The 27,782-nt window shown below is 26.9% G+C and overlaps 1 protein-coding gene across 4 annotated transcripts; it reads left to right on the top strand.

Moving 5' to 3' along the window:
• Positions 1-180: 180 nt before the first annotated feature.
• LOC145181319 (muscle calcium channel subunit alpha-1-like) lies at positions 181-27,782 on the top strand. 4 transcript variants are annotated; one of them, XM_090071095.1, is made up of 43 exons: positions 181-344; positions 919-1,319; positions 3,265-3,370; positions 3,639-3,778; positions 3,950-4,056; positions 4,144-4,302; positions 5,362-5,558; positions 6,365-6,474; positions 8,636-8,751; positions 9,339-9,656; positions 9,800-9,912; positions 11,545-11,642; positions 11,811-11,942; positions 12,132-12,204; positions 12,577-12,700; positions 13,042-13,420; positions 13,676-13,706; positions 13,825-14,047; positions 14,492-14,621; positions 14,751-14,880; positions 15,098-15,157; positions 15,400-15,506; positions 15,589-15,688; positions 15,848-15,955; positions 16,238-16,290; positions 16,657-16,717; positions 16,848-16,948; positions 17,212-17,410; positions 17,539-17,703; positions 17,799-17,906; positions 20,425-20,502; positions 20,586-20,708; positions 20,831-20,896; positions 21,003-21,088; positions 21,222-21,381; positions 21,528-21,655; positions 21,887-21,983; positions 22,157-22,361; positions 23,134-23,246; positions 23,353-23,510; positions 26,006-26,180; positions 26,285-27,392; positions 27,513-27,782. In XM_090071095.1, the coding sequence occupies exons 2-43, from the start codon at positions 928-930 to the stop codon at positions 27,695-27,697; spliced, it is 6,822 nt and encodes a 2,273-aa protein (XP_089927221.1). In that variant the 5' UTR covers positions 181-344; positions 919-927; the 3' UTR covers positions 27,698-27,782. The 4 variants fall into 4 exon arrangements, with proteins under 4 accessions (XP_089927221.1, XP_089927224.1, XP_089927222.1 ...); XM_090071096.1 differs by having other exon boundaries at positions 249-344; positions 3,679-3,778; XM_090071097.1 differs by lacking the exons at positions 181-344; positions 919-1,319; positions 3,265-3,370; ... (3 more) ...; positions 5,362-5,558; positions 6,365-6,474 and adding an exon at positions 7,019-7,037.

The raw sequence follows: 27,782 nt of genomic DNA, 5'->3' as shown, positions 1-27,782 counted from the left end.
AAAACAAACGCGTTAAATAATGCAAAAAAAAGAAGAAACTGAATAGGCCAACAATGAAGATTTATTGAACTAGTGAATGTACTTTTTGATAAATTATTAATATTATTTTATCGGTACTTTATAGAAATCTAAATATTTAATTGATATTTTAAAAAGTTACTTTATTTTTCTTGCAAAACCTTTCAATAGACTTAATCTCGGTTATTAATTAGTTTTTATACTAAAACGATGTTTCGATGTTTCCTGATACTTTTGTCTCGATAGCCTGCAAATCGTTCATCTGAGAGTTGTTCAGGAAATGTACACAGAACTGGTGTTTCAGTCAGGCTATACGTTCTGTTTAGGTGAGATGGATTTTCTAAGAGCTGCAAGTGCTCTCTTAATACAATAAACATCGTCTTGCTTAAATATACCACTTTAATAACGAGCGACTTTTAGTAAGGGATTTTATATTGCTCCCTCAATTTTAAAATGTAACTTTTACTAACGGCACAAAGTTTATAAACAACTTTTGCTTATGGCATAAATCATTTTTAGTCATGCGCGTTGTGAGCATCAACGCTGAAGTTTTTCGTAATGCTTTTCATAATTTAAATAAAAAGTTTTAAACTTTCATGCCCTCATGTTTTTTTTATTGAAATTAAGAAAAAAGGTAATCGTAACATTTCAACTGTATTACAACAGTGATGGTTTATATTATGTAGAAAAAGAAGGAAATTTTTTATTTAATACAAAATCAGCAAAATAATTCTTATTAAGTACAAAATTAGCGAAGAAAAATACATTTAAATCCATATTTTTTGGTATTGTTATGGCAACATGATCAGTGATCATTTTAGGAAAAATTTTTGCTAAATACTGCAAGAATTTATTTTTGATAAAAAAAGTAAAAAAAATTACGCTTTGATGTTACTTTAGTTTTGAGCAATGGTACTTAAACAGTATGATCTCGTTGAATCTGGAAGAAAAGATTCTAAAGTCGACGTAGGAAAGTTTAAAAACCTGGAATCTGGAGTAAAAGATTATAAAATTGTCAAACAAAGTCTTAGGATGATTAACAAATCATTTGGAGATCCCGCGATAAACAAAGATTCTAAAACATCAGAAGAAAATTTCAGAGAAGTTTGTGATTGGAATTTACAAGAAAGTCTGAAATCTAATTATTCACTTATCCCTACAGAACGTAGTGCTGTCAACCAAACGAATTCTAGTAGGCGAGTTTCAACCCATGAGAGGAAAAAAAAGGAATACAGCTCGTTATTTATATTTGGCCCAAGGAATAAAGTTCGTTTAGCTGCTGTTGCAATAACGAAAGCAAAATATCTTTTCATTTTTAACAATATTTATTTTCTTGTGGTTTAAGTTTTAAAAATCTTATTAAGATAATTCATAGTAGTCAGTTCCAAAACTCTATATCACCACAATAAAAATTCTGTTTAATTGACAGATAGAAATGTACACGTGCTTTAAAAAAAAAAAATAATAAAACATGTTTATATTTTTGTTACTAAAGTCTCCATCATTTTGGTAATAACTTTACCATAGGGTTTTAATTATTGTCCTACTGGAAACTCTAAGAGTACACATACGCATTATGCTGCCTTGCAAAATCTGCCGGTATGCCAAAACTACTGGTCTTGACACTTTGGTGTTAATTGAAGGTATACTGGGCCACATACGTCATTATGCTGCCTTGCAAAATCTGCCGGTACGCCAAAACCGACAGATTTTGCAAAGCAGCATAATGGCGTATGTGGCCCAGTATACCTTCAGTTAACACCAAAGTGTCAAGACCAGTAGTTTGACTGTGGAATATAAATTTTTCGGATTCATTTTCTCAGTTTTTAAATATATTTTCCAATAATGGGAATAATGTAACTTTAAAATTTTTTAAGTTATCATCCCTGTCTAATAGATGGCAATGGAAAAATAATCGTAATTCAGTTTTAAAAGTTATTTCGATACGGCAAAAGTGCTACTGCCATTTTTTCACCTGTGGTCATCACGTTACGCAAAATACTCTTTTAAAATAATATTTTCTAAAACCGCTTGAAAATTAGTTGTTATACGCTAAGCTGAAGTTGAATGGTAAACTTGAGTCTAGAAAAGTTTACTTTGTGGCCCAACTTACCTTTTTTTATTCTGGGATTTGAAATTTCAGAAAAACTTGTGGTTGACTTAAAAAACTTAGCAGTTAATTTCTATAATTTTAACAGTAAAAATTTGGAATTCTCGGAAGAATGATGTCATCAAATTTGTTCTTGATTGGTTGAAAATATTTATACCTCGTGATGACAACAAAGAATTGCTTTAACTAAGAATACTTTTTTTTGGATGACAACGTATAATATGATTTCGGTACTTAGTGCTTCTCAACAGGCTCATTGGATGGGGAGGCCTGTTCCATAAAGATGTGACATTTGTAAAGCAATGAGTCATTACAACCAGGCGCTAATTTTTGAAATTCTCAAAGTCGTCCTGCAGCCCAAAAGTCAGGCATTACCTGCAGGAGTTAAGTTTGGACTTCTGACTAACTGGTTTAAAAGTACGGCTTTGGCTTATACTCCATGATATTACCTTACACTGCTTTGTGCACTAAGTACCTAAAATTAGAAATGTCTAAGACTACAACTAAAGCTTTTTAGCATGTACCTTAGGCATCTCTCTGAGTTTATTAATATGTGTGCAACAAAAGTTCAACTTACGTTTGGCATAATGAATACCAAAAACCATATCTACTCTGAGTATAAGACTGCAAGAGATCAAGTTTCACAATACCACCTGAATCATTAGCAATTATTACCGTGTTTCTGTTAATGCTTCAAAGCAATTAACTTAAAAATAAACAACTAGACTGTCAATGAGGAGTAATAATGAACTGCTGTATAAACTTATGTTAACTATGAAACTTGTCTGTAAAACATCAACATATTTTAAATAACTGACTGCTTATTCTTTTCCTTGCCAATTAAAATAATGTTTCAAACAATCAATTATCTAATCTCTGCAGTAAAAAAATTTTGTGTTTGTTTTTTAAGTTGCTCTTGATCATAATTTAACAAAGTTAAGCAAGTCGTAAACTTAGAAAAAGTTGAGTAAATCCTAAATGTTAATACTTTCAACAATAATTTACATACAATTAGCAAGAGTTAATGAAAAAATATCAAAAGATAGACAATAGATCAGAAAATATTTTGTAATCAATAAATATGTATATCAATTCTTTTCATGCTGTAATTGAAACATTATTTCCTTATCTTTTACGTCATTTGAATATTTTATCTTACTTTCTATCATAACTACATGTGTTATCATGGCACTTGATGTTCCTCTACCCAATCAAGACAAATCTCAAATGAACATATTTGCTGTAAGTAACTTACATGCTATTGCTACACATGCATATATATATATATATATATATATATATATACATACATACATAGATACATAGATACATACATATATATTAGGTATGTGTGTATATATAAATATATATATACACACATACATATTTAATATATTAGGTATGTATATATATATATATATATATATATATATATATATATATATATATATATATATATATATATATATATATATATATATATACATACATACCTAATATATTAAACTAGGATAAAACTGAGCTTTATCTTCTTGCAATATTTGGTACAGAAGCTGTTTTGAAAATTATTGCTAATGGTTTTATATTGCACCCACATTCATATCTCAGAAGTTTATGGAATGTTATTGACTTTGTTGTTGTGATTATAAGGCAAGACTTTCGAAAAATTATTTTATTTTTTTTTATTATTTGTGTATATTGTTTACATTACCTCTATAAATGTAGTTTTTTTTTTGTGACTGTTAAATTTTTATGAAAAGCACAATAATGTCCTTTGAAACATTTTTGAATTACACTTTTAAGCTATCATTTTTTATTTAGCTTCATTACTTCGCTAGAGTTTGTGACAAAAGGTGACCAAGTGAATGTGAAATCATTCCGCGCTATTAGAGTACTGCGTCCACTCAAGCTCATAACTGGAGTTCCCAGTAACTAGATTACATTACATTATTGCTGTTTAAAAAACATTTTCTTATGTTCTGTAACCTTTTTAAGGATTGCATTTTTATTTTCAGGTTTGCACATTATCATGACTTCAATCATGAAAGCTGTTGTTCCTCTTTTGCAAGTATTATATCTTCTTAGTTTTGTGATCAGCATTTATGCTATCATAGGTTTAGAGTTCATGGTTGAAAGATTTCACTATAGCTGTAAAAATAATATAACTGAAAAGTGTGAGTAATGCATTTTTTATTTTTTTAAATTTTTTTTTTGAGATAAAGGTATTTATGATATATATATTATTTTGTTGGTTAATGAATTTCTGTGTTTACCAGAATTTGATTAGTTACCAAAATTTGTGTATTACCAAACTTAAACAAAGCAAGCAATAATATAAAAGCTATGAAGACTTCTAGTAAAAAACAAAAAACAAACAGTTCTTTAAAAGTAAAAATAGCCTTTAATGTATTTTTTTTAATTAAAATAACCAAGACCTTTCAAAAGTGATTGTGGCAAACAGACAATTTTATAGTTTATAATTAAGTTGCAACCCAAGATTTATTTGGACTCAAGATGTTAAATGTAAAAAGATAAAATATTTGGAAATATAACATAGCTGCTGCTGTGTGTAAAGTTTGGTTGAATCAGTAAAAAGAAATGAACATGGAAAATAAAATCAGTTCTGCACAAAATCAAAATGTTTTCTTTTTTTTGTTTGTTAAAAAATTACAACTTGTTAGTATGAAGTAGTAATCTTAAACAGTTCATTAGAAAAATTAAAGTAGTTAAATGAAATCTCTACAAAACACTTGATATATGATATATATATGACACTTGATAAACTCAAGTGTCATATATGTTTTTATCATTACTAATATTTGTGGTAATTAAATTAAGGACATATGTCAGAAATGCAAAAAAGAAAAAAAAACCAATATCTATCCCAAAAATTTAGTTAATAAAGTAAATTTCACTAGTAAATTTTGTTAAATTTAACTAGTAAATTTTATTTTTGATAAATGTTATTTATTGTAATATTGGATTGTGGTAAATTTTGAAATATATACTGTTTCTTTTTATTTTAACAAAATATACAGTTTTATATAACTGGTGAGGAAACATTTCTCTGAGTAAAAACAAATGTGATTTTCAAGTGTAAGAATCAATACACATATGTTCAGCAGTTTTTGCTAAAGGACTTTTAATTTTTTTAGGTTAGTGTTGTGTGACCTTGAACATTGAGATGTTTGCTAATTTAAGTGAATGCAATACTTAATAGTAATTTATTTTAGTTAGAAGTCAACCGTGTGATAACCAACCCAAAAAATCTTTTTTTGTTCATGGTTCCAAATGCTTTGAAAATGAGATATGTTCAAGTGGTGACCCTGGCATAAACAATGGAATTTCATCATTTGATAACATTTTCTTTGCTATGCTCACAGTCTTTCAGTGTGTGACAACTGAGGGATGGTCAGATATTATGTATTATGTAAGTATTTTGTTTCTTTTTGTATTTATTTATTTGCATTTTATTATATTACACCTCCTTACACATTACGCCATATTATACAATTGTGTTAAAGTTTTTGAAAAGACAAATTATTGATTTTCCAAAATTAATCAATTTTTTACTGCAGGAAAATATTTTGTTTCTATTTTTCAATAAGTTAAATGATTCCTACTAAAATACTTAATTTAAGTTTTAAGTGTAAATGGTTGAAAAGACATTTATACACATATAATTTCTGAAATACTTAAAGTTGTCTTTAAAATTTAAAGTCAACAGTTTGTATACAACCTTTTGTAGATAAGATAAATTATAGATAAGTCTGTAAGCAATTCGTCAGCCGAAGTTTGTAAGCAATTGTCTAATGTACAATCTCAATTAAAAAAAAAAAAACCTTAAAAATATTTTTTATAGTTTGCTTAATTATACATTAATTGACTTTTAAGTTGTTTGTAATATTTGTAAATAAAAAATGGTTGATAAAATTTTTTTTCATTAAACTGTATTTTTTTTTCATTAAAACTTTATTTTTTTTTCATTAAACTATTCTTAATGTTTAAAAACATGTTTATGAAATTAAAAACATAACTTAATGTTATAAATTATAAAATGTGAGAGTATTTCTATTGTTCACACATACTAAAAAATTTATCAGTTATAGTTTTCAGGTAAAATTGTTTTGATGGAAAGGGTTTGTTGTTGATTAAGTTCTAAGATTGCTCTTCATATCTTTACAATTTTTTATAGTTATTTTTTTAAGTTTTCATAAATGATAAATTCTTCTTTAGACATTTGATACTATGGATGAAAACGGATATATTTGGGCAACTTATTATGTTTCATTAATAATGTTGGGTTCATTTTTTATGATAAATCTGGTTCTTGGTGTGCTTAATGGGTAAATATTAGATTTCTTACATCACAGTTCTGTTTTTTACACTCCTATTATTGCCTACATAACAAGGTAGTTTTCATATTATTACAGAAACCCACCTAAATATGGGGGAGTGCATGCAAAAAGGACCTATTAAAAATTTTTTTAGTGCAATTCAAACTTCTAAACTGTTCTTTTTAAAACATTACTTGTATCAAAGTGTTTTCATTTGAAATTTATGACTATTGTTAAGTGACAGGTTCTTAAAATTCATTTTTTTGAATACACATTCCTTCATCTAAAGCAATTTTTTGATTGTTTTGTATCTTTTTTCCATATAAAACACAAAACAGTGAATTTTTGAGAAGGAAACAAAAAAAGTAGGTAATCATTTTTTTCCTTTTTTTTGTTGTTTTTTTTATTGTTGTTTTGTTGTTATTTTGTTGTTGTTTTACTTTTTGTTGTTTCTTTATTATTTTGTTGTTATTTTGTCATTGTTTTGTTGTTGTTTTGTTGTTGCTCTTATTTTGTATTTTTATTTAAATATTTACATATTACATTTTTAGAAATTCTGCGGCAAGAATATGGTAGGGAAAATGAATAACAAGTTTACAGAGAGGATAAAAAATGATATTTTTTTCATTTTAGTTATTATGTGATATTACAATACTTGATATATCATTCATGCATCCTATGTTGCAATCTTTTTCTATATCTTTAATTCTGTTAAAACTAAATGGTGAATTTTATGATTTACTGTGTATATCTTTTATTTGTAACTTTGCAGCTATAAACCTCAGTATTTTTTATTTTGAAAAGTTGATGCAAAAAGAGTTTGATACAAAAAAAGATTTAACTTTGTATTCGATTATCTTAAATTTAACTTCATATATCAAATATACAATCAACTTTACTTTCCAGGTATCTTTACAGTTTCAATATTTTAAAGCAAAAGGAATAGTGTGTCAAGGATATTACTTTTGTTGATAAGAAATTCAAACTGCTTCCAGGTTCTGATAGTAGAAAGTGCAGTTCAGCTGTCCCCATCAAATTAGTTTTTTTTGTTTGGTTTGGTATTTATCTGTGTGAAAAAAAATACAAACATGTTAATGCTACCTAAATCCTTGATACTAAAATTATTATTATAGTTTTAGTCTGATCTGGTCCTTTTCCATTAACAAAAAGTATTTTTCCATAACTGGTCTGTAAAATTCTGTAAATAAATGCACTATTATTTTTCATGAATTAATGCATCATGACTCAAGTAAACCTCTTATATTGGGTCAATATACATGGTTTCTAGTTTCCAAAAATGTAAAAAATCAAATCCAACTTCATCAATTACAATAAAAGTTAATTTTAAATATTATTCTTCTTTGCACATGACAGCATTTTCTAAAAATTTTACATTTAAAAACTTTTCTTTTAAACAGAAAGAACACAATAAGTTATTGGCTTCCATTATGGTCTTTATTCAAATATTTTCTTTTGAAGACAATTCTGAAATCTTGATGTATACTCTGGGTGATAATTTTTAGGTTCCTAATTGCAATATTTCAAAGACTTTTGAATCATTACAAGTAAGAACCTTAAGATGGTGAACAAATTGTTTTGCTTTCTCACTGTAAAAGCCAAGTGATACTCTTGTCAGATCAATAAATGCTTAATGTGACATAGTACATTAAGTGTAAAGCTAAGTGTATAAAAAGTAAGTGCAACAATGTAATAGGGCAATGACAGTAATTTGTTGAACTGGGAAATTTTTTCAGCAAAATCCTCTTTAATTGTCAAAGCATGAATTTTCAATATTATGAAACCTTTGAAGGATGTTAATTAAGTGAAGCTGGAGTCTACAAAAAATTTTGGCCTATTTCATGTCACATGAAGTGACAAAGTTCATTAAGTCAGCTTGAATCAATAACTATGTTTAATGTTATAGTATAAAAAATTCTTAACATCTTTTTAACAGCTAACTCAAAGATTGGCAAAATTCTTAACATCTTTTGCCAATCTTTGAGTTAGCTGTCTTTTGCTTTGCATTGATTGTATTTCATTTAATTGTATTAAAGTATGTAATCTCTAGACGGTTTTTTTTAAAAAACACCTCATTTATATTTCTAATTTTAAATTTTTATCTAAAAACCAGTTTAACTAGTTTAACAATTCATATTTTTTATTTTTATAGAGAATTTGCAAAAGAGAGAAATAAAGTTGAGAATAGGAGAGCATTTATTAAGTTGCGTGAGCGTATGAAATTAGATCGATGTTGTGAATTCTACTCAGATTGGATATCAAAGGGAGGTATCATTTTCTCTTTTAGAAATTTATTAAAATATCTCTCATTAAACATTTTATTTAAATTATGCGTAAGTAACAGTTGAAAATTTTGAACGTCATCTTATAAGTTGCAACCTTTGAATGCCATGTAATAAATTTTAATTGTTTTGAGCATAAAACCCTAAGATTAGAAAAAAAGTTCTTTTTTTTTTTTTTTTTTTTATTACAAATCCTCACAGAAATGCTCACAAAAGTGCTCACAGAAATGCTCACAAAAATCCTCACGAAAATCCAAAATAAGCTCCTGATAAAAATCTCAAAATTTGTGAAAAATTATGAGAAGCATAGTTGAGGAAATCAGTTTTTAGTCATCAATTTAATTGATTAAGAAAATTTTAAGTTGTTCTCTCTGCTTGTATCTATGTAATAAACTAAATATACATCTGGTTTTCTGGTAAAAATATTTTTATATACTGGTTGCAAACAAAATAAATTACTAAGAATGGATTTAGTTTTCAGAATTTCTGATTAAAAATCAACTTTTTTTAAAAAATGAGGAAAAAAATGTTTGCTATGATAAGTAATTTTAAGAATTTTAATTCGGTTTTTAGAAGAGCTGATAATTTTGGAACAAAAAGAATATGCTAGTCAAATACTTCAGCACCAGAATCTTGATGAATTAAACAAAAATATTGGTGTAAACCCAGTCTTTTTATTTTTCTCAAGAAGATTCAGGTTACAACAGGAATTAGATCAAACTTCTAAGCTTGGTTCGTTTCATTTACGCATAAAACACTTACAATTGAAGGCTAGGAACTTAGTAAAACATGAAGCTTTCTTTTGGTTTGTGCTTATAATAGTATTTCTTAATACTTTTGTTATGAGCACTTATCACTACAGGGCTCCAAAATGGCTTGCAGATTCACAAAGTAAGTATTAACCAACATTAGGAAAGGATTATATTGCTAAGTTTACTATTTATCAACATATTTGAAACATTTTTATTTTTACTCTTTTGAAATGGAGTTGCGAAAAATGTGCAGTTTTTTGTATTTAAAAAATAATTTTTTAGAATATGCTGAAAAAACATTTATTTCCATTTTTATTGCTGAGTTGCTATTGAAAGTTTTTGCTCTGAATTTTCGTGGATATTGCAGGTCATCATTTAATGTCTTTGAATTTATTGTAAGTTTGGTTTTTATTTTTGTTTTTAGATTTGTTTCTTTAAAACCTTTTTTAGATATTAAATATATTGTGTAAATATTAACAATTGAAATAGATTTTTTTTAGATTGATACAGTATGTGGGCAGTGAAATTAGAAAACTTCAAAAAAAAACCTCCTTTTAAAAAAATTTTGGTGCAATTTTTTATTTAATATAACCCATGTAATTTCTTTTAAAAAAATCAAGATGAATAAACAAGGTATGCTAGCATCAAATTGAGAGTTTAAAGAAATCTTTGACTAAAAAGATAAAAAAAAAAGTTTAGAAATAATATTCTTTCAGAAATCTAAAAGCTATGTTGTCTGCATATTTCTGTCATGAGATACTGGTTCCCAGAAAATAACACAAACAGTTCAAAGCAATGAGCAGTTTAGGAAGTGTCAGTAAATTTCCTTTATATCTCAAAGAACTTGTAATAAACTTAGAAATTATTTTCCTTTCAGATTAAAGATGTCTTCAAGCTAATTTTCCTAAAATAATTTTGATTTCACAAACTTTATGTAAAACCTAAAAATAAGTCCTATATATCAACAAAGTGCTGAGTTATAAAAGATTGTAAATTTTGTATATTCAACTTAAAATAAGTATTTTAAGAGGATTTATTGTAAAAAAAGGCTGACATTTTTTTATTAACATTTTTTTTTGGAGTATGAATAATGGAAACTATTATTCCAAATAAAAATATAAATATTGGTGCAAATCTTGTTAAAATCCAAGGTGGTGGTGAGAAATGCTTAGGTTAAATTAATATGGACCAACCAAAATTTACCATTTCTTTCTGCTGACAACTATTTAGTAATAGCTCCCATTTATATTGAAAACTAATTTTTTAATGGTAAATTTTTGCCAAACCTGTGACAATCCCGCTTCACTTTTTTCTCTAAAAGGCTATTCTTATTAATGCCTCAATAAAAAGGTTATTTAAATACAATTTTTTAGATCTTAATTTAACAAAGTTAGCTTTTTCTGTCTTATCTCTTAAGAGTTTTTTTTTTGTAGGTAAACACATAAAAACCTTAAATTCAAAAAAATCATTATAAATGAAAAAATAATCTAAAACCAAATTTTTATTGTCTATACTGCAGAGGTAATAATCTGGAGCTGTCCCAAAAGTTTTAAACTAGTTTTAAGAATAGTAAATGAGAAAACTTATGAGTTTTTATTTAAATAAAACATTTTCACCTTACTATTATTCATTTAACTTACTTATGTAAGCAGAAAGCCAATCTAAACAACATTTCTAAACAAATTCAAATGCAATTTTTGGTGTTGCATCAAGAGCGAAACTTAAGCACATTATTATTTTTTTTTTTAATTCAAAAACATTTTCAGATTTAATGTTAATTTATTTGATATTTAAAAGTTTTTTTCTTAACATTTAATACCACATAAAAACCTGACACAAAATGTTTAAGTTCTTTTTGATGTGGCATTAAAATCAGGTATCCTAAATGTTCAATTTATGGGTATAATGCAGCATCATAACTCAAATCGTTGAACTTCATGCTGCAAAGTTTTGTATTTACTTTTTTGTACATGTGTTTATTTTTTTAAATTTTTATTATTTGTTTTATTTTTTATTTAAAAAAAAAGGTGATCGTTGTAAGTTTAATTGAAGCGTACTCTACGTGGGAAGCTGGTCTTCGTGTTTTACGTTGTTTGAGATTGCTTCGAGTTTTTAAAGTTACTAAGTATAAAATAAGTTTTCAAGCAAAATTTAATTTTAATTTCTTTTTTTTAAAGGTTTTTTTAAAAGCTTCTTCATTTTTGTTGAAGGTTTTTTTTACTTGATTTTTTTTTGAAGGTCATTTTTCTTGTTTCTTTATTTAACATGGTTTATATATTTGATATGGTTTTAGATATTGGTCAACATTACGCAATCTTGTTGCATCCTTAATGAATGCAATGAACTCAATCCTTAGTCTGTTGTTTCTGCTTCTTCTCTACATGCTTATTACTGCTCTTCTTGGAATGCAGTTATTTTCTGGACGGTATGGAGTTAATTAGTTTTAGTAGAAATTTCATTTGTTTGCACTTTTTTTTTGTTCAAAAACTTCTTATATTACAATTTATATTTATATATTTTAATTTTGAAATAATTAATTTTAAAAAAATGTTATCCTCAATTTGAATACAACTTTTTGTTATTTAATTTAAAGTTATTTTTCATTTGATTACAGGTTTACTGAGTTTGATGATTATCCAAGCACAAATTTTGATAATTTTCCGAACTCCTTGCTTGCAGTGTTTCAGGTTTGAAGTATTTTAGTATTATCTTTCAGCTTTACTCAACATTTTAAAAGCTTTTTATGATGACTTATTTACCAAACTATAGTTCTTTATAACATTAAGAACCAAATGTAATTATGCAAGTAATTTAAACTAAACTTCCATATACTCCTAGTATAAAACTTTGAGATTTATGTAAATTGCCCTAGAGTTAAGATAAAGTTTTAAGTTTTGATGTCAAGTTTTAAAAAGAGCTAAAACAAATGATTTGTAGTTTTGTAAAATATTGTTTTTGTTATAATAATATGGTTAAGTAAACTTTTAAGATATGTTATATTGTTATGTTGTTATAATGATATGGTTAAGTATATAACTTTTATGAGATTCTTCTTTTAGGTTATTACTGGAGAAGATTGGTATTCTGTCATGTACAATGGAATGTCAGCGTATAAAGCTCCAGAAAAAGTTTCAGGCATTTTAGTCTCTTTGTACTTTTTGTTTCTGGTAATATTTGGTAACTGTATCTTTTCTCTCCAGAGAGTTATTTTTTTTAATGCAACTATCAAATATTTTATGTAAATATAAATATTAAGTAAATATCAGTAAGTAAATAACAGTAGTTGTTTTTTTATAAATGGATATTTTTAAGTAATGCACATGTAAATTCTTCGTTATCTAGAATAATACTTTTATGTTGCAATTTTTCAAAAACAACCATTTTATTTCCAAAACAAACACTGGCATTTTTAGACTTAAAAATCCAATATAGTTTTACATATTTTTTATTTAAACATTGTATACAAATGTATTTGTCTTATAAGTTGCTTCAAAGTTATAATTGGATTTAACTAAATTTCCTAGACACACTTCTTAATGTGTTTTTGGCAATTGCTGTAGACAATCTTACTAATGCTGAAATACTTACGAAAGATGAAGAAGAAGAAAAAAATACACGAATTAAAAGCCTTAAAAGTTTGAGTAAAACAGAATCTAGAGTTCCAATTGAAAACCAACTTGCAGACAACGGAGATGCAACAGCTAAGGAACACCACAGTTTAAAAATTGAAGAAATCAGTATGAATATCATTGGAGATATAAAAAGATCATACTCACCTGCAGAAGGTCACAATAATGATTTTAGTTCTCTTGATGTGAGGCATAGTAAGTTGTCTTTAAACCATACTGGGGTAAGTAAATTAAGTCCTGAGCTGCTGGCTACCAATCAAATGGAGTTCAAGATGTAAGTTTTTTTTAATGAAAAGTTCATTTAAAACCTTTTTTTTTTTGAGCGTGACTTGTTATAGTTGTAATTAAAAACATTTAACAAAAAATCTGCAAAAAAATGTAAACAAGCAAAGAGTATAGGTACCAACATGAAAAAAAATTTTCCTTTCAATTAAAATATTTTCAGTGGTTTATAATATCAACAGCATTTACAGAGCTCAACACCATCAACACTATTTATATTTTTATTCTTACTTATTTGCCTTTTCAGGAGCAGTGACAAGAATAATATTCAAAATAAGGTTTTTTTTTAATTTTTTTATGAGTGTTTCAAGTTATTTATTATTACTAGTAAACAATTATATCTTTGTAGAAAGTTGGTCCACTTAAATAAAGTTTGTTAATTATCAATTTTCACAGATAACAATAGATGACAACCCTGATATATTTTTCAACTCAAATGCAGAAGTAGTAAGTAAACCACAATTAAAAACTGACCAACTGTGTGCAATACCACCAATAGATGATTTTTTAGATTTTAAATTTAAAAACAAGGACAAACAATTTAACACCAATAAAAATTCTTTGGATTTCATAACAAATGATGGCTACAAACAATTGGATAAAAATGTTTACTCTATAGGTAATAAATTGCAATTGCAAAAAGTTAGTTATTTAGTGAAAGTTTATATTTATGCATGTTATAAATGTTTTGGGTAAGCACTGATGGAGGGAATTTAATATCTAATCTATTTTCCAGCTTATTTGACTGATGTTCCCTTTTTAATGGCATTGCACCAAATGTTGATTTTAAACCTTGACTTAAATGGTTGATCATAAATAGAACAAATCAGCTAAACTTTATATTTCAATTACAAGTTTCTATCTGTTTCAGCAAACTTCTCCCTCCTACAGTGATTAAGTCAAGTAATTGATCACATATGTTAAAGAAATCTAATTTAGTTTACTTTGGAATTTCTTGCTTGCCTAAGTGTTTATCATTGAAATTAGTATTATTTCATATAATTTTTTTTAACTTTATTTTCAGCATATTTTAATATATATTGTAATATTTTTTAATTTTTAGATGATGATTTTAAATTGCAAATAACAAATGAAGGATTCCGTAATATGTTAAAAATCAATATTGTACACCAAAAACAGAATCTTCCTGTGCTCAATGTTTCATCTCTTTTCTTTCTGACTCCTTCTAATAGGTAATTAAAAGTTTTTTAATTGCAAACTACAAAATTTTACTTGCTCTACAAATATTTTTGAAAATCTTTTTCAAACCTTTAAAATATTAAAAAAAGCTGAAGTCATATGAACAAATGATTTTTTTTTAGGTTTCGTCTGTTATGCCATCAGATTGTTCAGTCAAAATATTTTGATTGGGGCATGATTATTATTATACTGCTAAGTTCAGCAGTTCTTGGAATTGAAGATCCAATTAATGATCAATCTCCTGTAAATATTGTGAGCAAAAGTTTTGAATTAAAAATTTATATTTGAAATAAAACCAATAAAGAAATAAACTTTTTAAAAGAAAGTGTTGAGTTTTATTTGGATGATATTTTAAAACTTGTGTTGATGTTTTTTATTCTTCATTAAGAATATATAACTTTAAAAGAATTTTTTTAAAATTTTGATTTTACAAAGAAAAAAAAAAATTCAAATTTCAATTTTATTTCAGGTGGTTTCGTATTGCGATTACATTTTTACATTTATATTTGGATTAGAAATTTTACTCAAGGTTAAAATTTTTTTTTAAATCTAGTAGGAATGTTTTAAAAATTTGAGTCTTTTCATCAATAAGACGCATTTTCATATTTATTTTGTGTTTTTTTTTCAAATTTTTATACATATTTATATTGTTATTTTCATATTTATCTTGTATATATATAGCTTTATCAATATTTATGTTATTTTAATTTTTAACTGTATGTAACTTTAAAGTTACAAATCTATGATTAAGAAATTTTTCCTTTTCCTTAGATAATTGATACTGGTTTTATTTTGCATAAAGGAGCATTCATACGAAATTCTTGGAACAAACTTGATACATTCGTTTTTATCTGTAGCTTGCTGTCTATATTCATTCTGTATGTTTCTTTAATTTTTTTTCTACTTAATTCATGAGTTTCTTCTAGTTTTTCTAATTACACATTAAGTTAACAATTTTAGGCGCAAAGAAACTTACAAAACTTCAGTCCTAATCAAAGTTTTGCGTGTGCTAAGAGTACTTCGACCAATCAAAGCAATTCAAAAAGTCAAGAAACTTAAAGTAAATGTTTACAATTATGCTTGAATTACTCCTCTGATACATCAAGCTTAAACATTAGAATGTCAAAAGCTATAAATATTTTATGCTAAAAGTTGGTAAATGTGTTATAGCTTAATTTAAAGTCATTTTAAAATGTCTACATTTTTCTTTTTGTATCAGATTGTATTTCAATGCATGGTTTACTCTTTGAAAAATGTTGCATTTGTTTTGATTATCACACTCTTGATGCTGTTCATCTTTGCTTGTATTGGTGTCCAGCTCTTTCAAGTAGATTTTGTTTACTTTTGAGTTGAGTTTTGAGCTCTTTCAAGTAGATTTTGTTTACTTTTGAAATGAGTTTTTTAACTTGTCTTGGATTTATTAACTTATATAATATGTTTTTCAATTTGTTTCCAGTACTTTAGGTAGGTAGAAGGATAGGGTATGACATTAGTATGCTTGGAATTGACTAGTTTTGTTTTCAAACCAAAATGTTTTTTTTACTAATCTTTTAATACTTTTTTTTTTTTTACATTTAAGATAGCCTGACATTGAAAATATTTCTTTTAGGGACGATTTTTTTATTGTGAAGATGAAAGCATAAGAACTTCTAATGAGTGCCAGTATGATAGCAGAAACATTTTTTCTTACTCTCTTTACATTTAAAAGATTTGTTAGAATAAAAATAAATCCTTTATTCTTTTTAAATTTTCTTTTTTAAGATGGCTTTTTTCCTTTTTCTTAATAATGGTATTTTTATAAAGTTCATGTTTTTTTATTGGTTATAAAATGAAATACAAAATGTTAAATTAGTGTAGCCATTATTTTTTAACTTTTCGGTTTTTTGCTATTTTTCAATCATTTGATTTTGTCACTTTTTCCATTAATTTAATTTATTTTTTTTAGGCTGTTTTTTTCTTTTGAATGTTCTTTGTTATTTATTTTTGTTAATAATGTAACAAAACAAAATTCTTATTTTCTTTTATCAGAGGGGTATTTTATAAATACACTGCTTCTGGAAACCAAATTATGACAGAGACATTACCTGAAGTGAGTTATTAAGCTAGATTTTAATTCAAAAATTTAAATTTGTTTAATTTTATATATGTATATCTGTATGTTTTTAATTTAAAGAATCGGAGCGTCTTTTTTTTCCTTTAGAACATTTACATTTATTTAGATGAATGTTAGAACATGGAAAAGGCGAGATTTTCATTTTGACAATGTCATTGAGGCTATTGTTACTCTTTATGTGTGTTCTACAGAGGATAACTGGCCCACGTAAACAACTTTTTTTTTGGTATAATTTAAGTGTTGTTCTTGTTTTTTAGTAATTTTCAGAACCAGGAAATGAAATGGAGAAAGAAATGTTTTTTTCATTTAAAAGCTCTTTTAAATATTATGATTTTTAACTGCTATAAAATAAATGCGCTCTATTTTGAGTTTATCTGTGTATATGTTATGTTACATTGTTTTTTACTAAATAGTTTTCTGCACTTTGAATATTCAAATAATTTTTTTAAACAGTTAACTTTTTTTACTAGTATTATGCATCAAGCAATGGATATAACAGAGATAAATCAAGGTCCATTGAAAATGAACAGTGGTTATATGGCAATATATTTTATCATTTTTGTGATTATATTTACATTCATGATAATCAACATATATATTGCATTAATTATTTTGACGTTTCAAAAACAAGGTGAAAAACAGATTCAAGGTGGACTTGACAAAAACCAAGTAAGTTTTTAAAAGTAACTACATGTTCAAAAAAAAGTTACTTTAAAATATTTTTTATAAATATTAGTAAAAGGAATAATTAATTTGATTATTTAAAAGAAATGCTTTTTTTTTTAAAAAAAACATAGCATGACTGTCTTAATTACGTCCTCAACTCTAAACCTCGTAAACGCTTTATGCCAAAAAATGAATCATCAATATCTTTTTATGTGTGGCTCCTTGTGGAATCACGTCCTTTTGATTACTTTGTTACATCACTCATTGTGCTGAACTCTATCCAACTGATGATGAAAGTATGCTTTAGAAGTAGTTTGTGAAATTATCAATAAAATAATTAAAAAAAACTTAAAAATATGATGAGTTAAACTTTTTCTTTTTTCTTTTTTAGTACAAGGGCATGTCTGAAAAATACCAATATTTATTACAATACATAAACATTGGATTTACCATTCTTTTTGTTATGGAAGCATTTGTGAAGATTGTTGCATACAGATTGGTATTTACATCATTTATTTATGTTTAGAATAATTGTAATGTAATTCAAAAACCAAAAGCACTTCATTTTATAAGTAATATAAAGTTTGAATGGTAGCATTGTTTTGAATGTGTATACAGTTTAAATGTTGAATATGATTTGTAGTTATACCATTTCTACATTGCTACTTTTAAGGGTGGTTCTTATTTATGTAAAATAATTATACAAAAAGTTATGAAAGAATGATTTTTAGAGGTTTCTTTCAACAATTACATAAACTTACTAATTTATGATAATTATTTAGTCTACGATTACTTAAATTATTGAAAGAAATCAGGTTTTTAATGAAACAAAGTTATTTAGGTGACGATGCTAAATAACTAAATTAAGTATTTTAAAAATGTTGATGCAATTAAAAAACTTTAAACTCCATTATTAAATTTTTAGTTAATTTAAAAATTTAATAACTCCATTATTAAATTATTAAAGTAACTCCATTAGGCAATAACTAAAAAATGATTAACTTTAAGAGCATATGATATGTTGTTAATATATAAAAATAGGTTTTTAACACCTTATTAAAGAATATTTAGTTCTTGTTTAAACAGGCCAGGTTATGAATTTTTATTATTCAAGATCATTGAATTTACTTAGATCATTAAACTAATTTAGATCATTTAAAGAAACAAGTTTGTGTATATTTTACTTTATATTCTTTTGAGGATGTTAGTTAAATGTAATGTAGCGTAAAGATGTCTTGTGTCAGTGAGGTGTACAAATATTTTTTGGACAACAAATCTGAAGGCAAAAATTTTCATGGTGGATAATTTTAAATACAAAAAAATACAAGCCAAAAAGTTCATTTAACTATTTAAGAAAGTAGAGTATTGCTAAAAAAACTGGACTAACATAATCTATATAACCTTTCTCAATCAAACCTTGTAGTATACTTTACAGGCTGTGAAGTGCAGTGGAGCATATGTTAATTTTAAGGGCTGTTTCTTGTACTAAGAATTTGACCTTATATTTTGGACTAGTTCTTGAAAATACCACATTACTCTATACTGAGTACAAAATACTTTTAAAATGGCTATTATGAACATGAGCAAAACTGGAAAGAAATTGATTTCAATCAAATAAAGTTATGAACTGGCCTACCAAGTCCATGACCTGAATTATGTTTCTGTATGCATCGTGTTGAATTCTCTCAATCTCCATTCCACAATATTACTAGCAACCTGCATGCTGCAAATAATTTTGCAGACCAGTAGTCTTCATCTTCTAACTCCACATCTTCATTTAAAAAAGATGATCCGAAAAAGAATCTGAGCGGTTCTTGCTTACAATACTGTCCAATCTTTTTGATGCAATAAATGCAGAATGAAAATTTATTCTCTTTTGTGGATGTTCAGCTCCCTGTTCCTCCCTTTTTCTTTAATTCTTCTTTTTCTTCTTCTTTGATCTTTAGACTTTCAATACGCTCCACTTTATTTTCTGTTTTTTTTTTCTTTTATTTTCATTTGTTACACACTTTCAAAACAAGCAAAGGATTTTTTTTAGTTGGGATTTTTAATTGGGGTTAGAGTTTTTACCCACACATCAAGAAAATCAAGGGCTGTCGAGTATGATGAATCAAAGTTCTGTGCTTTGTTTTCTCTGTAGTAAAAATAAACAATGTCATGGCTTCTCTTTTTGAGTACTGTATTGTTAAGTTAAAAGCACTTTTAATACGCCATAATTGAGTTGTTCTTCTTGTTAATTTGAAATTTTTTCCAAGCAAGACATTATGTAGTCATATTAAATTTTTGTAGCCATAGTATATTTGAAGAATGTTGTATGTAATAATTGACATTCATTCTATATATTTATAGTGTACACATTTAATTAATGACTTCCAGGTCATATGGCTTCCAGATAAGGTAATTTTGTAAATTCTGGCAATAAGTAAATTATAAATCAACCAACATTAGAAAACCCTCTATTATTTAGTAACCTCTGGTAGCTTGCTATTAAAGTTTTAACCATCATCAATTATTATTGCAAAATAAAACATGAAAGTTGTCACATGTATCAAAATACAATAACTTTGAAGTCTGTGACCTTAAAATATGTATTTAGGTTTAAATGATATTTTGTGTAAGTTTTTAATTTAGGTGTTATTAAGCTCATTTAGAAATCAAAGTTTCAAAATTAAGGGCCACCCTACTTTTTTTACTATAAATTAAGGGCCACCCTACTGCTTTTACTATAACTTTTATAAATCACTCAAATGTTTTATATACTCATGCTCTTTTATTTTAAAATTACAATGGTATTTCTTGATTAGCTTTTTTAAAAGAATTTTCTTATAAATTTAAGTTTTTAGAAATACTGCATCTTCAAATTTCAAAAGTCATTATGTAATACTTGCAGAAAATCTAACTTTATTGGACATTTTTAATGAACTATAGTTTTTGTCAAATAATTCCTAACAAGTGTGCAGCAATTTATTTTAAAATAATATTATTCTATTATGTTTTTAAAATTTTTTTTATTTCAGAACTACTTTAAAGATATATGGAACTTGTTTGATTTGGCAGTAATTATAGGAGGACTTATGGATATTACTTTAACTTATGTAAGAGCCTTCAACAATGCTAGGAAAACAAAAAAAGATGGGGGAGCGAGACATTTTTTTAAAAATCTCTCTTTTTTTTTTAGAGTAAGACAACCGTTTTAGATCCCACTATGTTCCGATTGTTTAGGGCAGCTCGAGTAATGAAGCTTCTTCGAAAAGGGTCCAGTATCCGTATTATGCTCTGGACATTTCTACAGTCTTTTAAAGTATAATTGTTGATTTTTTTTTTTTTCTTTTAATTTTTTATAATTTTGAATATTATTTTTTAAATTGCAAACAATTTTCAAAAAAAATTTTTTTTTTAATATAAGTTTTTTGTTTGTTTTAGGCGCTGCCATATGTGACTGGTTTAATTTTACTTACGTCTTATGTTTATGCTGTGATTGGCATTCAAGTAAAAAAAATAATTTTGCAATAGCTTTTTTTTCTTTTTCTAATTTTTAAATCATCTTTTGGTCAGTATATTATTTTGGTTGTATTTTAATGTATTTGGCATTTAGCTTTTTGGCACCATCAAACTAGGCAAAATTTTGAATGAGAAGAACAACTTTCGTAACATTTATAGGGCATTATTGGTGTTATTTAGGTATTTAACATTTTCTGATTTAAAAAAAAAACATTATCTAATGAATAGTATTAGGTAATCTATGTTTTTTTAAATTATTTGTTGTGATTTTCTCCCCTGTACTAATTTCATCAAAATTGAAAATTTTTAAAAGGTGTTCCACTGGTGATAATTGGAGCGTTATAATGCATGCATGTTATGATGCAGCAGAGTGTGATGATGTATATTTATCTAATAATAAAAATGCAGAATGTGGTAACACTGTATTAGCACGACTATACTTCATGTCCTACATGTTTCTTTCAATGTTTTTTGTAAGTAGCATGTTTTCTTAGAAAAATGGTTTTATGCTGTTTAGAATGATATATTTTAATTAGGAATACCTTATAATTTTGTAATAATATAAGATAATAATTTGTAATTTGTAAACTTACTGTAATTCATTATTATATTTTTCCAGCTCTTAAATTTATTTGTTGCTGTAATTATGGATAACTTCGAATATTTGACACGTGACAGTTCTATACTTAGTCCACATCACTTAGATGAATTTGTCAAATGTTGGTCAGAATATGATCCTCAAGCAATGTATGTTTTTAAAAATATTTTTAAGCTCAAACTTGTTTAGCTTAATTTTCTTTTTAAATTTAAGAATTTCCTTAAAAGATAACTCTTCAATATTTGTTGAAAAGATAGCTCTTCAATATTCGTTTAAAAGATAACTATTCAATATTTGTTTAAAAGATAACTCTTTAATATTCGTTTAAAAGATAACTATTCAATATTTGTTGAAAAGATAACTCTTCAATATTTGTTTAGAGGAAATATCTCACATGACAAGCTCTATGAATTTATGTGCTTTATATCTCCTCCTATAGGGTTTGGGGCAAAATGCCCTAAAACTATTGCTTACAAGGTATCTTTATTGTCCGTTTTTACAGCTATGAGATATTTCTATTACTATGTAGATATTTTTGTTGTTATATATGTAGATATTTTTGTTGTAGATATTTTTCTTTTTGTTTTTTTGAAGATATTAATTAAATATAATGTAGCGTAAAGAAGTATGTCTTATATATTGCTTTTTAGCGTCTAATCCGCATGAACATGCCGGTGAATCCAGATGGTACTGTTTCTTTTTACACTACATTATTATCTCTCATTCGTGTTGGTTTGGATGTTTATTCGAAAGGAGATAGTTCACAAAACGATAATCAGTTAAAAAGAACTATAAAGTCTTTGTGGCCAAATATTTCATCGAAAACTCTTGATAAATTTTTTCCTGATTCAACAGGTTCATTTAAATAATCAGTATATATTTCTATTGTATTGTACATAAATATACATGTTTATGCATTATATTATTTTTACAAATTATATATGCATATATATTTGTATATAATGTACTACTATATGCAATAATAAATTATTATATATATATAATAATATATTGCGATATATAATAATATATAGTAATATATTATTATATATAACAATTTATATTTATTTACATTTACTTTAAATTTATATACTAAATTTTTTACTTAATTATATGTATATAATTAATTTTAGTTCAGTAGTTTCTTTTTTTTCTAAATAGTATTACGGTGCTTTTGTTATGCACATCCAAAAGTTATTAGCTATTCTAAATAATTTTAAATTTTAAACATTTAAAGTTTTAATTGCTAAAAGTTAATTTTAAGTTAAAGGATGCAATTAAGCAGTCTTTGTTGATTATTTCCTGATTTTTTAAAAATTTATTTTTTTATTTAATCCAAATATTTACAGCATTTTATTTCGCCGTAGCTCATCGTTGCTCAGAAATTATAATGCATTATTTAAAGGGTCGTTGTGTTCGAGCCAGAAAATCTATTATTAAAGGGGCCGTTATTCATAGGTCACATATGATATATTATTTAAACAGCAGCTGCTTTAATTGACTTGAAATTGCAAAAATACTCTTTTACTAGGTTTCAAAATGTAATGAAAATCAATTTTGATTTGATTCAAATTTCCAGCTTAGAGCTGTGGGATATATTTAATGCTCCCCCCTCTTTATTTGGTAGATGAACACCAGTTGACAGTTGGGAAGATTTTTTGTATAAAACTGTTCGTCATGAATTTTCGAAAATGTAAGGGAAGAAGTAATGAAGAAACTTTAGAATTAGATGCAGTTCCGGTTCGTTTAGCATAATTTTCCATAACTCATTACATTACTTTTTACTTCAAGTCAGGTGTTTTCTTATCTAAATCCAGATTATGAATTTTATTTTTTTTTGTCTTAGTCTACTTCCAACACAGTGATTGATCGGATTCACTATTTTATTCCCGGCTTCAAGCATCACAAGGCGTCAAATGATTCAAGCTTTAACGACGTTTCTAAAATGCCAAGAAAAGAAGTAATGATCAGAAGAAATGTGACGTTTTCCGGAGGATTCACAAAGTATGAAACTTTGATTATGAAACCTCTATTTTTTATTTTTTTATTTTTTTTTTGCAATTTAAGTGCTTTTTTTATTTTTAGTTTGTTTTGTTTTTATTATCTTTTTTAATAAGTTTTTTAAATGGTTGCTTTTTACCTGGCATTATTTTTGTCCATCGTTTCATTTCTATCCTTCTTTACAAGTTCGCTGAATTCTTGAAGTAAATTCCTTTTTCTTTTATTTTCCCATTATATATCTGCTCTGTTGGATATTATTGCGCTGAAGAATCTTTTACTTGATTTTCATTTTGTCGTTTAAACCCTTTTTATATAATACTTATCTGGCTTTTATTAAAGAACGAAAAAGAAAAAAAATCTTTATTGAAAATAAGAAATAAAGAATTGAATGATGCGATTCTCACGTTAAACGTCCTTCTTACATTATAGAAAATTAATGCACGGATTAAGTTTTCTTATATAGGTTGTTTGTTTTGTTCTAGTTTTTCGACGCCACGCGTAGATGTTTAGCAAAAGTTTTGGAAAGCGTTTTTTTTTTTTTGGAGTTTTTTTGTGATAGACTTTTTATGCTGCCCTTCATGATTTTCTTAAGAAAAATTTGTGTTGCATAATTTAGTAGCACCTGACCTCTTCTCAGTTTTATGAAATAAGTTTTTTTTTTTTTTTCGTTATCACAAGTGTTTCTAAAATATCATTCTAAGTTTAAAACGTTGCCATTGTATTGCTATCAATTTCTGCAGTGTCATTCTGAGAAACCTAGTTGTTAGTGGCATTGTCACTCTTTTTTGACTGCTGTTTGAGCACCAAATAGAATTTTTTTAATTTCAATTAAATGACGTATCGCTTTATTTCCACAAGAAACATTGTTTCCAATAGGAAATGCAAATATAAATTATCACAGAATGATTAATTAAATCTCACTTTTCAAGTAACACATCGATAAGAACATTTCCGTGCTAATCACCAATAAAAGAATTATAAAGGAAAAAAAGTTATCGTTGCCGTGTAATTCTCTTTTTCCTTCTAAAATGAAAAATGATTCATCTTTTTTATTGCATATATTGTTATTATTTGCGTTTTTCTGCTTATTGCAATAAACCAATATTCATTTGTTTGCTCTAAAATTTAAATGAATTCAAAACGGGGGTAGTTTAGTTTTTAAAAGTATGTTAGTAATCTATATTTATATACATTGCTGCTTATATGTAACGTATGCCTTGACATCTCATATATATGTTATATTTATATATTTATATATTAAAAATAAATATATTTATATATATATATTTATTTATATATATATATATATATATTTATTTATATTTATACATATTTAACCACATACATATACATACATACATATTGGCCTAGATTTGTAGAATTTCTGACGTTAGATACATTCATTCATATATAGACATGTAACACCCACATATAAGCGCATATATTAAAAGCTATGTAAAAAAATTCTTTTTCATAAAACTCGCATATTATTTAACATTATAAAATTTAAAATGCTCAACTGACCCCCTGACGTATTAAACGCAAGGTGGCTTTAAACTCAGAATAGTTGTTAGAAAATTAATATTTTAAATATTTTTTCTCGCGAGCAAAAATGAAAAAATGAAAACACAGGGAAAGATTGTTGTTGTTCATGTATAAGTTGTTGTGGCTTGATGGTAGTGGTATTCATGGAAAAAATGAAAAATATGCATGGTTTTCAAAAAATAAAAGAGTTTATTAATGATCTTGGGAGCACGATCAATGAATTTGCATCCATTCCGTAAGCAGTAAAGTTCTTCCGATCTATGAATATATTAGTACTCTTCTTGCATCTATCTTTTTCCCAGTTTAAGTTGATGAAGTTATAATTTTTAACTTAAATACTGTGCGCGCGCGTGCGTGCGTGTTATGTTCTTAATGTTGTACTATAATCATGTCTCTAAAACTTTTTTTCATTTGTATCAAGAATACAAACGTTTACATCTTTTAAATCTTTGTTTACATCGTAATAATCTCCTTTTCAATTCTCTTCCTAATAAAAAACTTAAAAGTGATCGCAGACTGTATAAGACTCGTATTCAGTTATTGTTACAGAAATGTTTCTTAGAGTTGTTTATCATAGTGCGAAATGAATGTGAACGTTCGAGCGTTGCTTAATTATATAAATGACTTTTTTATGTTGAATGTCTTTTCATAATGCTTTTTTTTTTTTTAATATTGGAGCATGTACGAAAGATGATTTGAATTTTTTAAATTTTTGTTAAGCGACATTTTTCCTCATGGGAATTTTAATTATTAAAGTTCCGCATTTGTTTTTTAAAAAAGTTGAAGTTGTTTTTTAAAAAAGTTGCTCTCCTTTCTGCTCGTCTTTTATGTATTCAGAGCTTTAGTGAGTATAAAAAGTTAGGTCTTAGTTTGTAATCGTGTATAAGTTACCTCACATTTACTGGTGCATATATAACTAGCTTCGTCTGTCATCAATTATTGTTATCATATAGAGCCCAGCATGAACACCGACAGGCAAGAGAAAATAGCATTTCAAAAAAAGAGCGAAATCAAGTTCGAAGAAGATCTTCTTGGGGCGATGTTTCCTCTTTTTTTCGATTTGGATCATCGAGAGATAAATCTAACGATGCAACCATAAAACTGGACAACAACAACACAGATAATACAGTAAGTTGTACTTGATAAGCTCATAAAAATAAACGCTACTACAAAGTTTTGCTCAATATTTTGTGCATTTTTCATAATTCCTTATTGTCTATTATTCTTTTCAGAAACTAAATTTATCAACAACGATATCGTTATCTCCTGCCTCTCTTTCCCCCGATGCTGCATATGTTTCATCTGGAATAAAAGGTATACCTTACAACGCAGTTGCTAGAAATTCAATATCAAATGGAAAATTATTAACCCGCTCAAACTCCGGTGGAACAGGGGGATCTGTCCATAGACGTATAACGAGTAATCAGTCACAATATGATGCCAACAAAAACTTAACCGTGAATTCCGCACGTCAAAAGCAACACTACCAATACCATTCTCGAAACATGCAATCTATTTCCGCCCCTGCCACCCCAAGAGGTTCTTCCCACGGAACTACGCCTATAAATTTTCCTAATATTGATGCGAGAAACAAAGAGATTTCTCCTTCCAATAAACTTAATGTTAATTCAGCAACTGTTTATAAACGAAATGGTTCTTTTGTATATTCTGACCAAGCACAACGCGGATACATCGAGCCGAACAATTCTCCATACTCTGATCACTTTAATCAAGGTTCTCCATACATCAACCACAATAACCATAAATCTGACCCGGATGTTAAGTATAGACTGAACGGAAAAACGAATGAATACCACGATTTTCCTGATTTTGAAAGACAAAGAAGTATTTCCGATTCTCAAAGGACACAAAGGTATACTAATGGCTTACAGCCATCAAATATAAATTATCAAAGCGTAAATGATGGCACTTTGCAAGATAGAAGGGATTTTCAATCTAGAGATAATAGAATTTTATATCAAGGCGTTTATGATAATAGTATGCTGCCCCGTGCGGATAATAAGTTAGAAAATGGCAGTAGTAACAGACTGTATGAACTTAATCGGCTTCCTCCAGAATCAAATCTTCACGAATACGGAGATCGAGCCGAACAAACTCCTTCGCTTGCGAATGATCGGTCTCATAACACTTACAAACTAAATAAACAACTGGAAAATCCATATAAACGTTATGACATTTCTTATAAACCTCTCGAAGGTGGAAATCAGCAACCGCATAGACTTTTAGTACAAGAAAACTCGGACCCATATTATAAACCTCAACTCATGAGAAGAGATTCTCGCCTGGACAAACGTGAACAGTTGTCTCCTAATCTTTCAGGTAATTAGTTTACATAAATAAAAATACGGTGCGAATGTTCCTCGAAATTTCATTTCGACATAAGACTTTTATTTTTTATTAATTTTAATTTTGTTGTGGATGAATGGTATTAATTTTTAGCGTCTTCCCAATTTTACCCGACCACTGATGGCGACTTAATGAACGAAGCATCTCAGCAATACTACGAAAAAATGATTTCGCAAATTAACTCGCAAATAGCCATGGTTACAGATAATCGAAAGCCTGATATATATAACCCAATGTTGATAGTTAACTCTGAAGACGACGAGAATGAATGGTGCTAAAAATTTAACAAAATGAAATGTCTTTCTTACAACATGCAAATTTTTTAAAGAGTTTTTAAAGAAAGATAAAAGCGTTTTCGACGAA

The sequence above is a fragment of the Hydra viridissima genome, unplaced genomic scaffold (genome assembly GCF_058129835.1).
Source record: "Hydra viridissima isolate aposymbiotic clone 2 unplaced genomic scaffold, HvirCarnegie_v1 scaffold_14, whole genome shotgun sequence".
In the NCBI taxonomy this organism is placed as follows: Eukaryota; Metazoa; Cnidaria; class Hydrozoa; order Anthoathecata; family Hydridae; genus Hydra; species Hydra viridissima.
The sequence above is the reverse complement of the archived record's forward strand: the minus strand, read 5'-3'. Positions and strand labels throughout refer to the sequence as shown.

Bases quoted from the DNA above. Each gene is read 5' to 3' on its own strand.
- LOC145181319 (XM_090071095.1), top strand. From the start codon at position 928: ATGGTACTTAAACAGTATGATCTCGTTGAATCTGGAAGAAAAGATTCT. The intron at 3,371-3,638 runs GTAAGTAACTTA...ATATTAAACTAG, and splicing joins CTCAAATGAACATATTTGCT to GATAAAACTGAGCTTTATCT. The intron at 16,718-16,847 runs GTGAGTTATTAA...ACATTTATTTAG, and splicing joins TGACAGAGACATTACCTGAA to ATGAATGTTAGAACATGGAA.